The sequence below is a fragment of the Pseudonaja textilis genome, chromosome 7 (assembly GCF_049901715.1).
Source record: "Pseudonaja textilis isolate UNSWEBS1 chromosome 7, rPseTex1.2, whole genome shotgun sequence".
Lineage (NCBI taxonomy): Eukaryota > Metazoa > Chordata > Lepidosauria > Squamata > Elapidae > Pseudonaja > Pseudonaja textilis.
The window spans coordinates 129,786-143,237 of record NC_141996.1 but is presented as its reverse complement, the minus strand read 5'-3'; the positions used below and the strand labels follow the sequence as shown (position 1 = coordinate 143,237).

Sequence of the window (13,452 nt, the reverse complement as noted above, 5' to 3'; positions counted from 1 at the left end):
GTAATGCTTTGTGTATAAACATTGACCAGTTGTGGGATTTATCCCTTGAGATCAGCACCAGGCTTATACAGAACGGCAACACATCTTGGTTACACCTTTATAGATGGCTAGGGGGATCCACCTGTGGAGTATCTGGGATGCACACTCCAAAGTTTTACTCTTCTACAGGTCATGGGGGAACCATACAAGACAAACTTTATTGTACTTTTGCCAGTTTAGACAAAACAATGTGAACATCTACTGCGGAACATTGCATGAATATGGAGTTGAAGGTGGGTTGCTAAATGCAGCAAGAATCCCCAGGTGAGGTCCACTCAGTGTTTTGATCTATGTAAGGAAACTTTGGAGTGTGAATTCTGGCATCCATTGTCTAGTTTTGAAATAATCGCCCGCCAAAACTTCCAAGAGAAAACAATGGCAATTTTATTCTTCACTTTCAAAAGAGGGTGGACACACACACAGATAAAGCAGACACACTAAAAAAATCAATACGTGTGCCTCATAGTCCATTGCTGCTACAAATTTACTGCCCATATTTTCCTTATTGGCTTAGTAATCCTGTCACTACTTATTCAACGTGTCTAAAATGAACATATTCTCTCTGGCCCTGATTACATGTCCCACTACTCTAATTCAATCCCCCCTGCCCTTGTGAATTTCCTTTTATGGTCCCAATGTGTTTGACGGGGGAGCGGGGGCATGGGGAAGTCAATGTCATTTGTGTCGGGGGCACCAGTGGCGGCCCAAGCTCTCTGCCACTGGAAACAGAGCTCCATTTTCACTGGCAGAGGCACCACGGGCGGTCCTTCACTGTTTCCAGGGCAGCCCTGTGGGCCAGATGTGGCCCACGAGCCTTGAGTTTGGCCCACGAGCCTTGAGTCCTCTGCTCTGGAGCAACATGCTCAGCCTTGCTCATGAGATTAGAAACACAATGTATTTTCTTCACAGTCCAGCATGTCCTCCTAGAATTCTGCAAGAACAATAGCCTGTTCCCCATGTTTGTGATATCCTGTTAGTGATACACATGTGTTTTTCTGGATGGGATGTTTGACAGGGAAAATGGAATGAATTTATCAGATTTATACACTGCTCCCATCTCATGTGGGTAGGATAAAGTAATAGTCAAACAACTATATTAAAAAAGAAAAACCCAGAAAACTCAAAATGTCGCCATCCTGGGGACGTCCCCTCGGGCCCGGCTGGAGGCCCCAAAGGCCCGTCCTGCCTGCAGGGGTCGCGCGGGAGCGGAGGACGGGCCGTTGGGGCTCCTAGCGACGCCGCGCGCGCCCCTAGCAACGCGGACCCAGCCGCCATGGAGCCGCCCGGTGCGCCCGTCCCGGGGCTCCCCGACGGGCAGCCCTCGGAGCCCGGCGGAGCCTTCCCGAGGCAGCCGGACCCGGCCTGGGCGCGCTCCCTCCGGCGGCGCCTGGCCACGCAGCTGCGGGAGGCGGGCCACGCGGAGCCGCGGGAAGTGGAGGCGCTGCTGGCCGAGCTGCTGGCCTTGTGCCGGGCGGTCCTGCGGGGCGGCGGGCGGCGCGCCTGGCGGCGGCTGCTGCAGGCTCTACAGCTCTGCGCGCCGTTCCGCGAGCTTCTCTCCGGGCGCGCCCCGCTACCCGCCTACCTGCGCGCCCTGCGCTACCAGGCCTGCGGGAGCCGCGCGCTGCTGGCCGACCTGGGCCTGTTGGGAGCGCTGCGGAGGGCCTTCCCCCGGGACTGCGCGGCGATGCGGGACGTTCCCGAGGGGCCCTGGGCCCTGGCCCTGGCCGCCGAGGCCCGCCGCCTGCCCGCCGCCCCGGAGCCGGCCTTCGCCGGGCTGCCCTGCCCATTCCGCGCTGACTGGGGCCGCCGCGCCGCCGGCCTGCCGCGCCCGCGCCCCGTCTCCCTGCCGGAGCTGCAGCGCTGCGTGGGGCCGGTGGGCGGCCGGCTGGCCCTCCGGGAAGCCCCCTGGGAGGGAGGGCTGGGCATGCTGCCCCTGGCCCTGGCAGCCGCCCTGCCCGTGGACTTCGCCTGCGCCGCCTGGTGAGCCCCGCCGGAGGGAGGGGAGGGGAGGAGGAGGAGGAGGGCCGCCTGGGCCGCTGACCCGGCTCCCACTCCCGTCACAGCCCCTCCCTGGCGTCCCCCGCGGTCTCCAGCCGCGCACCGGCCCTCGCCCACCCAGCCGCGGCGGACAGGCCGGCCCCGATGAGCGGGCTCCAGGTAGCCGAAGCCCTCTCCGGGAGGTACCACGCGGGGGAGATCCGGTTCTTCTACCTGAACACGGCCCCGAACCGCCATTTCAGGTACCGCGCGGCGCCCGAGGCTCCCGCGCCTCTTGTGCGTCCTGCGGGCGGGAGGAGCTCTGGCAGGCCCCGCTCGCCGGGCTCCTGCTCCTTGCGCGGCTGCCTGAGCTCCCCAGGCGCAGGGCACCTTGCAGTGGAGCCGCCGGTGGCGCTCCCGGCGGAGATGCTGGGGACGGGCGTGATGGGCTCGTGTAGGCGGCCGGCTGGGCAGGAGCCTCTTGGGCTGCAGCCTTTTTCCTGCCGGGGCCCTTCGGGAAGGGCCTGGTTTCTTCTATGGCGTTCTTCCTCCCTCCCTGGCTGCAGGCCTTACGACCTAGTGACGGTTCCAGGGTACCTGATCAAGCCCCAGCACTACGTATTCTCACCCTTTGGGGTGCTGTGCGTGCATCCCGATGAGAGCTCCGAGGCACTTTCCTTGGGCGCCTGGCATCGGGAGGCCAGGCTGTGGCAGCTGATGCAGTACATTCCCTTCTTCCGCCTTTTCTTGGTCCGCAAAGCCTTCACCCGGTAGGCGGCCTGGGGGCGGTGGAGGAGGTGCCCCTCCTGCCCCATCTGCTGCCCTGTGGGGAGTTGCTTGGAGGAATGTAGCTCAGCCTTCCCTCAGCTGGTACTTCTCTTCCCCCCCCCCAATCCCCAGGTGGTACTTTAATGTCAAACATTTGCAATACTTGAAGCTCCGGGAGAAGCTGAGCCTCCAGTTGCTTCAAGCGGTGCCCCATTTTGGAGCAGCGCTTCTTCACATATCCAGGTTGGGATGCTGAGAAGGCGGTGGGGGGGTCCCTCTGCCCGTTTGCGGCTTCTGCAGAGGTTTCCCTCTTTCCTGCCTAGGCTCTTGCAGGAACTGGAAGCCGTTCACTGGCTGCCAACGGGCACCAGCAGGTGTTACAACTTTGTGGAACTCAAGCGGTCCCTGGCCCAGACAAACAGCAACGCGGACTGGTTCCTTCACAGGTTCCTCTGCCTCTGCACCTCCATCTTGGAGCTGGTGAGCCTCGGCCTGAGCGGGACAGGAGCTCTTGCAAGGGGGAGGAGGGAGTGTTTGCAGGGCAGGGGTGAGAAATTTGCAAGAACCAAGGAAATAAATCATTGTAACTCTTGTCATATGTCACACTGGAGATGCAGCCTGTCAGTGGTTGTGAGCTGAACATATGTGGGGAACATATTTCAGCGAGGCAATTTAATTTATTTACTTGATTAGGTTTGTAATGATCACACACGCTGTGAGACTCCAGGAAAATAAGAATGGAAAAGCAGTCCCCGCTAAATGACAAGACAGCGCACACCTTACGCAGCTCCCTAGGTTTATTTGTTCTTAAGCCCTGTCCCACGCACAACTTTTTCTTTCCTGTGTTGCCAAACTATTCCTTGATCAGAGGTTAAAGCGCAACCAGCGGCTTCTACAAGTGAGAGGTTTACCTCCCAACGTGTTTGCAAGCTTCCATCTTAAACCAGGTCGTCTTGGCAAAGTCGTTTTTGTAGAGGTCCATTGTGGAGCAGGCCGGGCTCTGCTACTCTGCCCAATTTTTCTTCCACCTTTTGGGGTTTCTGAAGTTGAGAGAAGCCCCGGAAGAAAGTGGCCATTCAGCGGTTGATTTAACGATACAGACAGGCTCCTCCGTTTAACTAGAGCAGGTATCCTTGCCGCTCTCTGAGCTTCTTGTTTGCCTGCAGACGTTTCGTTACCCGAATAAATCACCTAATCACCATAGCGAGTGTGGGTTCTGCTCCCTGTTCACCGTTTGCCCAGCCAGTGTTGGAGGGCATATGGGTTCCTCCTGGTAGCGGCTCGATGAAAGGTTGCGTTCTGCTTGATTGTTTGTCTGGTGTGTTTAGCACCCTGCTTCTTCTGGGATAGGCGGCTGGAGAAGGGCGTGTTCTTTTGGTCTCCTTCCTAGCTTCTTAATTGTCTCTTTTGAATGGTATGTAAATGCGGGTTTATCTTCACCCCGGCAGACTCGGTCTGCAGCACTGGAAGAGTTTCAGGCCGGATCTACGGTGGTAATGAACAACACCCTGGCCTAGTATTCCTGCACCCAGGATTCTCAGCGGGTTCTGCTGTTTTGGGTGTAATGCTGGCAGGTGCGGGATGACACCTACAAGATGGTCCACGGGCTGCAGATGGAAGTGCAGGGCTACAAGTTGTACCTCACCAAAGAGTCCCCGTACCAGCAGCGGCTGGAGTTTGAGAGGCTGCAGTGCCGCTTGCGAGAGGCAGAGTCCTGGCTGCAGAAGCTGGGGGTCCTGGCCGTGCTGGTGAACTTCCTCATCTGCCAGACCCTCATCTCGGTGATGCACGAGGAGAGCTCCACCTTCGTCAATTGTACCATGCAGGTCTGCCTCAAGGAAGGGGACACTGAAGGGAGGGAGGGGGGTTGGTGACAAGGCCCCCGCTTGGGGGGAGAGATGGAGTGAAACCTCCGGGAAGCTCCACTCTTTGGCTCCCAGGACTGAAGAGCATCTGCGTTCTCTCCTGCCTTTTGACCTCTTCCCTTGCAGGCCGATGGCTCCGCCCGGAAAGCCGTCCTCCGGGTGCAGCTGGTGTTCAGTGCGGACAATCAGCTCGTGGTCTTTCCCTCCAGTGGGGAGCTGGAAGACTGCCTGCTGGGGGCTCTGCGAACCATGGTGGAGACAGTCCTGGAGGTGGGCTAGAGCGGCCCTTGCCTTTCGGGCTCAGCATCTCCCACATGTGCCCCCGGTCCCCAAGTGGGGTGGCCCGAGAGGGGTGTCTGGGGTGGGGCTGAGGATTCTGATGTGAACCGGCTGCCGCTCACAACTTCCCTGGCTTTCTGCGCCCTACAGACCACACGGGTTAAAAGCGAGAAGGCAGAAGCTCAAGCAGGCCCCAGAACCGGGACGCCTGAAGCAGAGCGCCCAGCCTCCCAAGCAGGTGGGGAGCCAAAGAGCCTGTGGGAAGATGGCTTGGGGGCAGGGAGGGAGGCCTTTTGCTTGGGGGCACAACAAGGGCCGCGTCCTTTTCAGCTTGGCGGAGATGAGGGCGCTTACCCTCCTGGGTTGGCTGGATCCTCCTGTGCCTGCCTCTGTGTCAGTCCACCGTAGTTTTAAGGTTTCCCTTTAGCTGCCTTGCACAAAAGGTGCCTTTTTAACCAAGAGCACTTTGGCCCGTCCTTTCTCTCCTCAAAGCCGGAGACCCCGTGGCCGGCCCAGCCAGCGGGCATGACCAGATCTCCAAGTTGCGTGAGCAGCTGCAGCAGATGTCTGTGACGGTGCTGTGCAGTGATAAAGCTCCGCTGCTCCATCGTTTGGACCTGAAGGCCTGCATTGGGCTGCAGGTGGTGGGCCACCGGCTGCGGGCCGAGTACCCTTTGCTGTCTCGTGAGCAGCTGGAGACCGACCTGCACTCAGACAGCATCATCCAGAGGGCCATGGCTAAACTGCGGGACCTCTTCACGGTGAGTCTAGCCCAAGGGCCTCCCCTACTCCCTTCGCCTAATTTGGCAATGTTTCCCTACAACTACCGGAGAAACCTGGGAGCTTAACCAGTTGAAGGGATAGGACTGTTGAGTGGTTCCAGTACCCAGCCGCCTCCGACAGGAAGGCAGCCTAAAACAGCCAGCCCGCTATAAAGGGAAGGCCTGGAGATGAGGAGAGCTGTGAGGCGCAGAAGAGGCTGTGCCAATTCAGAAGCAGCTGCATTGGGTGCTTGCTCAGGTTCTGAGCCCACAAGAGAAGTGAAAGTGAAAGGATGCGACCCAGCAGGATGGAGGGGCAGATGTGCCCGCTCCTGACCATTGGGTACCCCTGCTGTGGAGCATCAGATACTGGGCCCACTGGCTCACGAGGAGGACTGGCTGCCCAGAACACAGCAGGCCTGCTGGCAGTTACTACAAGTTTGGCTCAGGTGCCCCTCCTTCGTTCTGGCGGCCCAGGGAGGCAGACTGGAAAGGCAGGGAAGGGGAAAATGGGCTCTGCTGATTGTGTCAGTAGGAGAAACTTTTGCCTTCTGGAGCTAAGAATTGTAGAGTTTGAAGACACCCGAAGCGGTCAAAGAGGAAGTAAAGGAGGAGGAGGAGGAAGAGGGAGGCACAACCAGGACTACTAGCTCTGTGTACAAATGGCCAGGTGGTACCAAGCAACAGTTACCTAAGAGGTTCCCTCGGTCGACTCGGCAGCCAACTGGATGCCTTCTCAGTCGGGAGTCTCCAGGTACCTGCAGTCCCCACTTCCTCCTCTTTGGAGCCCCGGCAGGAGTCCTTCCTTTGTCGAGCCTGTCCAGGGCTCTTCCTCGGGGCATGAGGCTCGTGGCAGCTGCTTTTAATCCAGGGGTCTAGGATGAAGGTGACAAAAACAAGATCAGTGGGGACACCTTTCCTGAAGCTCCGTGAATGGGAAGTCTTCTTGGCCAGTTTGGGCCTGCGTCATGAAGGATTTCCTCTCGGCTTCTCTGGCTTCTCGGCCCAGCGTACCTCAGGAAGCCTTCCTTCACGGGTCTGCTCCGAGGCGGTCTTGCCTTCCCTGAGAAAAGGAGGCTGCCAGGTGCAGTGCAGTCCCTTATCTTCAGAGAGGCACCACCCCTGCAGGCCGTGAGAGGGGTCCCTCTATGGAGCCCAGCCCAGAAGCAGCTCCTCTGAGGAGCTCTCCTCCTGGGGAGGCCCTTACCTGCGCACACCTGTGAGACAAGCATGTTTGAGCAGGGAGGGTCCAGCCTCCGCTCTCTGTCTAAGTGATCTTTCCATAGGCTTCCTTTGGGGATCGATGTTTTGGCTTTCCTTCTGAGCGCTGGGCTACGTGTGTCATGAGTTAAGTACAGACGGTATAATCAATCCAGCCTGGTTTGCCTCAGTTTGAAGAAGATCTGAAACCAGAAAGCATAGGTAGGAGTGAGCGAGGTTGAAATAGAAGTAGGCAAAGAAGACAAACATATAATCACAAGAATTTATTAATGGCTGTTAAAATATGGCACGGAAGCTGAACAAGAGTGTAACATTAGACGGATGCTCAATTTTGGGCACGGTATCGGCAGGGATATTTGCGGGGAGAGCGTGGACTGCAATATTGAATTTACTCTGTATGATGATTTAAGAGAAATGTTTTCTTAAATGATGCAAAGATGATATTTGATACCTTTAAAACTTCCAAAACGTACAGAAAAATTTCGAGTGAATGTTGGAAGTGTAAAAAGAGGATGGGATCTATTAACCTGTGTGGTGAAATGGCTAGAAAATTTAGGTGGGTGACTCATCAGATATTGGTGAAAATAATAGGAATCCTTTTTCAGATGAAACCAGAACTGCTTATACAAGGATTACAGGATTTATAGAAGAAGAATTGTGTAAAAAGCGAAGTGTGTCTTATTGTTGTCTATGACAACTGTGGCAAGAGTATTATTATATGTGTAGAAATGGGGAGGGGGGGAAGTTTCAGACATTGACTGGATGTTTAACATTACGGACACAGCTGAGAGGGCCAAGGTACAAGCCTAACGCGAAAGAAATATGGAGCCAGCTTATGCATTACGTTTAAGAATGGAGAAAAATAGCTTGACGGTGAAGGGTTTTCTTCATTAAATAAGGGAAAATAATGGAAAACTTCAATAGCGATTACAGCAGTATAAAAGAATAAAAAATGGTTAATGGATTTGTGAGGAAAGTGAAGGGCAGAAGTGGGTGATAGATGTTAGTTTTAAGTTAAATGCTGACTTTTGCGTTTGCAGGTTTACGTTTCTGCATAGGTTTATGAACTGTTTTTACCTGTTCGTTTTATGTGTAGAATTTGAGTACGTGTAGTATATTCACACCACAGGCTTAACCGGATTAATATAAGCTTGGTGGCAGAATTGGCCTAGATAGTTTTAACTTGGTTTGTTTTTGTATCACTGACTATGTTCTGTGCACCCAGCCTGCTAGGTTAGTTTGATTCAGGATATTGTTCAAAAAAAACCAACAACAACCCCTCCCCAAAAGAATTTAGCCCAGGAACTGAGGGACACGCCTGGCTCCGGCTTTGGCTTTGGCGTGCCAGGACGCCTTCCTTCCTTCCCCACTGAGCAACCGTCCCCCCCTCCCCTCTCCCCGGGCCTCCTTCCACCAGGAGAGCCCCTGCCACCTGAAGAGCCTGTGGCCGAGTGCTCCGTCTTCCCACAGGCTGGGCTGGCAGAGACGCAGCTGCTCTGCCGAGAGTACTCTTGGCTGAGCCAGATCTACCAGTACGTGCACAGCTGGAGCGACAGCCAGCTGCAGAGCATGAGGGGCCTGCCGGCAGAAGAGTACGTGAATCAGATCCTCAAGTTGCGCACCTGGGTGGTCCAGGTGCAGAAGGTGCCCCAAGTGGTCATCACCTTCAACCGCTTCTTCCTGGTGGACTGCGGTGGCATTCTTCAGGACATCCGTACGTGTTTCCTGGGGCGAGGAGGGGGAAAGGGCCTCTGGTGCTGCTGGCACCCCTGAAGCCTGCCCTGCTCTCTCCCCAGTGCCCCCGCTGGCCTCCATCGACAAAGACATCCTGACCCTCCTGCTGAGCGAGACCACCAAGCGCAGCGAGCAGTTCATTGCCGAGTTGGCCTCTGTCCTGCAGCTGTACATGAACGTTGGCACCGACATCTTCACCGTTGCCAAGTGCTCGCAGAAGGTAGGCGCCTCTTCCGGCAGCGGAGGCCTGTTTTCTGAGCAGGCGTGGCAGAGATCTTCCCTTCCCACGCGGGGCTCTCGTGCACACAGGGGCCTTCCCTAGAAGGGTCTTGCTAGCCTGAGGAATTAAGGGCATTGGACCAACCAAGGTAAGACACAGTGGAGAGAGTTGGGTGGGTTGCGTTTGTGATCTTGGGCTCTGGAGAGATGCCGATTTGAATGTGAGGGTGAGTTGAGGTTGTCTGGGTGGGGTGCTGGTGGAGGGCCTTGGCTGGGTCTGAACTCTGTGTCTGTGTCTGTGTGTATAAATAAAATTAGCCTAGGGGAGAATTCTTGAGGAATCCTTGCTACCTGTTACATTTTTACTGATTTATTTTACAAAGTGTGTGCATATGTGCGCACCCATCCACACCCACACGTGCGTGTATAGAGTTTTATACAAAATGCATACGAGGGATGCCATTCTTTCTTGGTAGGTCTCCATTAGCAGCAGGGACAAGCACTTTGGTCTGGTGCTGAAAGCCCCAGGCTAGAAAGGAGGAGGTGGCGAGTTCACTTGAGCCATGAAAGCCAAGTGGGCGGCCCTGGGCCAAGCCCCTCTCTCAGCCCAACCCACCTCACAGGGTGGTGGCTGTGGAGAACATAAAAAGAGGAGAGTATGTTGGATGTGTTCACCACCTTGAGTTACTTGTAAAAATAATACGGAGATGTAAATAGTTGAATAAATAAATAAATAAATAAATAATAGATATGTTTGCCATCTTCAGTTTACAAAAAAATAAACAAATTAGTATCCAGCATCTGTGAAGAACTCGTTCTTACGACACAGGTAACCTCAGATCCCCCTCAGGCGATGGAGCAGAATCCTGGAGGCCTTCCTGGGCTGGAAGAGACCTCGGAGGCCCTTCTGCCTGGGGCGGAATCCCCGGGGCCAGGGAAGGCGCTCCCCCTTGGCTGCAAAAGCCCCTTTGCGCTTTGAGTCGGTCCTGCCATGATATGGGGGGTTGCGGGGGAGGCAGACGGTTGCACTGCTTCAGAGCTCTCCCACTTGAGGAATCCTCCCCTTGGAGGTTTACCTGTGTCCTCAGGGTTAACCAGCAGTGCCATTCAGGTGACCCCAAGGGCGCAGGTAAACCTCCAAGGGCTCTCTCTGCAAGGAATACGAATCCTTCCGCTCCCCACCATCCCGTCAGAGCTGAAGAAGCTTCTTCGAAGGACAAAAAACAAGAAAGTCCAGTTGTCCTGAAAATGGACGGCCGAGAATCTCTCCCAACGTCAGTCAGGTCTGGGAAATCGGAAGGAGAGGAGACCTGATAACATACCTTAAAGGAACCTGGACAACGGGGTAGATTGTGAGCAAGGAGCGAGGAGCTCAGAGTAGGAGGAAGCCAATCCAGAGCTAACTGTCTGGTGTTATGAATGACTCCAGAACGGAACGGGCTGCCTCGGGAGGCATGGAGCCCTCAAGAAGCCACAGGTCCACCTGCAGGGGATTCTGGCCCTGGGCGGGGGCGGGGCGGTCTGCCCTTGGATTCTGTGGTCCGCTTCGTTCTTACTCCCTTCTCGAGCCCCCAGGCTAAGCCCCCAGGCCAACCTTGGGAGATTCCTCTTGGTGTACACAAATGGGAAAATCCCCTGGAGGCCTGGGCTGAGGGATCCTTTAGGGAAGTCCCAGGGGCCGGTGGCTCAGATCCTGCGTTGCTCTCCACACCTGGGGCGATTTTGCCTTATGCTTCTTCTCCGCTAAACTCTCTGTTGCAGGCCCCGTAGGCCATCGGGAAATCAGATCGGGAAATTCATCATAAGATTTGGGGTGGAATTGGGGATTGGGGTGAATGTCCAACCCAAGGCGGATCCTCGAGGGCTGCAGCAAAAGAGGGAGGGGCAGATTCTGTAGAGGGCTTAAATGGGTGGGAGTCGGAGTGTCAATCTCTTGGCCCTAACTCTGGGAGTAGTCGCGAGTTGTGGCTTTGGTTGATTCCTCCGCAGCTGGAGCACTACCAAGGCCAGATGGCTGAGCTGCAGGAATACGTGGACTACGTGCGGGCCCTCAGCGACGTCATCCAGCAGTGCTATCGCCCTCTGAGCCCCAGTGAAGAAAGCCTGGAAAACACGGTGAGGTCTCCTCCTAAACCCTCGGAGAACCAGCCCTTTGGGCAACCGGCAAGGGAAGCGCTTGCTGGGGCAAAGGGAAGCCGTGTTTCTCAAGAGGGTCAGCTGAAGACAAAGAGGTCAGAGTGGAGGCTCACTGGCCCTTCTTCACACACACACACACACACACACACACACACACACACACCGAACTCTCCCTGGCTCCTTGGTCTTCCCCTTCAGGGCAGAACAATGGGGGTGGGGCAGAGAGAGAGCCAGAAGCGGCACATTCTTGCTTGGCTCCTTCTCCCCAGGAGGGTGGGTGGGGCTCTGCGTCTTCTCTTGCAGCAAGAGGCAAGACTCTTCAGCCTCCCCTGTGGGCTCCGTCCTTCTTGGTTGGGGGCAGGGTGACAGCTGCTGTCCCCTCCTCTCCCTTGCTCCTTGGGCCCTTCAGGGCCTGAGCCTTCTCTCCGTCCTAGCTCTTGGACACCTGGGATGCCTTCGTGTACCAGCAGCGGGAGGTCTCGGACTTCATTGTTTCACGCCGCCTGAGCATCATTGAGGAGCTGAGCAGCTCCCTCCAGGACGCGACTCGGGAGCTCCAGGAGCTGCTGACCACAGTTACTTTAGGCCACTTCCAGGACCCGGCCCAGAACCCTCGTGTCATGGAGGACGAGCTGATCCGGCTCCTGCAGCGCTTCCAGGCTTTGGTGGGACGTGTCACGGACCTCTGCCACTCGCAGCGGATTCTGACAGGTGGGGGAGCTGCCGTCCCAGTCCTGCCAGGGGGTGGGGAGGGGGTTCACCTGCATGTCACAGGTGAGTCAGGGGTCTTCTGATGCCTTTTGCAGGGGGGCGCACGGACCTCTCTCTCCTCACCAGGCAGCAGGAGGTCATTGAGATTCACATCCGCGTCTGGCAGCTGTTCCGCATCGTCTCTGAGCAGATCACGGAGTGGAAGTGCTTGGCCTTCATCAAGGTGAAGGTGGAGGCGGAGATGCAGCTGGCCAGAGTCCTCACCCACCCACCCTTTGACATCCCCAATGCCAGCTCCCCTCTGGCAGTGACCTCTGGGGGTCCTTTAGAGCCGGGATGCCATTCCAGGCAAGAAATCATTTTATTTGGACAAACGGTGTTAATCCCCTGCCCGCCCAGTCGCCTCAGGGAACTTGGCCAGGCCGAGAAGAGTCAGGAAGTGAGTCAGCTTTGGCCTCTCAGCCTGATGGACCTGCCCCCTCCCCTTCCCCTCCCCCATTTCCCCGCTTGCAGTTCAGCACCCCTCTGGCCCTGGAGAAGACGGAGGAGTGGCAGAAGGAGGGGGCCAGCCTGGAGGGCTCCCTGCCCAGCCACCACCGTGTCATGCAGGCTTGCCTCTCAGCCATTGCCAACTTCCAGAAGTACCTGCCTTTGCTCCTGAAGCTCGGCAGCCACTTCCTTAAGCTCAGCTGCTGGAAGGAGATCTTCGCTGGTGAGGGGCCGAAGCGGCCCTCGGAGGAGCTCAACTGCGCCCTGCAGGATGGCTCTGGGCGGGGGGCTGAATTAGGGGGGTTGGCGGGGAAGGTGCCCAGGCCGGAGAGGGCAGACGGCTGATTTTGGCTGTCCTCTGTTTTCTTTTTTCTTTCAGTCATGGGTGCCAAGTGCCCAATGAATATGCAGTTCACCCTGGGCCAGCTCCTTTCCTACCCATTGCTGGAATATAGCGATGCCATCTTCAGGGTGAGCGGCTTGACGGGACTGGGCAGGGGAAGCCGCTTGCTCCTGCTGGGCAGGACTGGGCTCAAGCCGCCCTCTCCCTTGGCCTCCAGGTCTATGCCCATGAGAAAAGCCGTCATCACGCCAGAGATACACTCCTGCGTCTCCAGAGGGCCTGGGCGGAGAAGCAGTTCCGCCTCGTCAATTTCATCCTCAACGTGCCCTACCAGGAACCGCAGCCGGAACGCTTCCGGCGACCAACTAGTGGCCGCCAGCGCGCAGCCAAGCTTGAATACATCTCCAAGGATAGTGGCACCTTTGTGCTGTCAGGTGAGGCCCTGAATGACGCCGGTGTGTTTGGGCTGAGCGTGGACCCAGGGAGGAGGAGGGGGCCCGTAGCTATTTACCAGGGCCCTCCATGTCCTTCCGCTTGTCTCCCTCCTTTCTGGGAACGGGAAGCGGCCTTGAGGTCCACCGTCAGCTACTTTTTTTCTGGTGGGGACCTTCCTCACCCATACCCCTCACACAAAGCGGGGGAAGGGGAACCTCGTGCTTAGTTTGGGACTTTCTCCTTGGGCTGCAGATACCACTGAATTGAAGGCTGCCGTGGAGCACAACATCTTGATCCTCCAGAACATGATCCTGTCTCCCTTCTCCTCCGACATCCTGGAAGAGGCCAAGAGCTGGGTGTCCACACTGCGCACTTTTGGTGAGGAGGAAGAAGAGAGGGGCACGCTTTGACTCACAGGTCGAAGGTGACCCTGGGGCACCCACCACCCCGAATCCCTCCCTCTTTGGGGGGTGGG

At 56.6% G+C, this 13,452-nt stretch overlaps 1 protein-coding gene across 1 annotated transcript in view; it reads left to right on the top strand.

The window, feature by feature from the left end:
• The first annotated feature begins 1,288 nt into the window (after nucleotides 1-1,288).
• DNHD1 (dynein heavy chain domain 1) overlaps nucleotides 1,289-13,452 on the top strand; it is a 44,538-nt gene continuing 32,374 nt past the window's right edge. Inside the window, 18 exon segments of the mRNA XM_026721597.2 lie at nucleotides 1,289-2,019; nucleotides 2,103-2,279; nucleotides 2,583-2,786; nucleotides 2,917-3,027; nucleotides 3,108-3,264; nucleotides 4,359-4,610; nucleotides 4,776-4,919; nucleotides 5,079-5,166; nucleotides 5,421-5,689; nucleotides 8,381-8,624; nucleotides 8,707-8,864; nucleotides 10,853-10,978; nucleotides 11,434-11,710; nucleotides 11,806-11,933; nucleotides 12,224-12,422; nucleotides 12,579-12,670; nucleotides 12,760-12,976; nucleotides 13,230-13,355. Of these exon segments, the coding sequence (XP_026577382.2) occupies nucleotides 1,313-2,019; nucleotides 2,103-2,279; nucleotides 2,583-2,786; nucleotides 2,917-3,027; nucleotides 3,108-3,264; nucleotides 4,359-4,610; nucleotides 4,776-4,919; nucleotides 5,079-5,166; nucleotides 5,421-5,689; nucleotides 8,381-8,624; nucleotides 8,707-8,864; nucleotides 10,853-10,978; nucleotides 11,434-11,710; nucleotides 11,806-11,933; nucleotides 12,224-12,422; nucleotides 12,579-12,670; nucleotides 12,760-12,976; nucleotides 13,230-13,355 (3,676 nt within the window). The 5' untranslated portion in view covers nucleotides 1,289-1,312.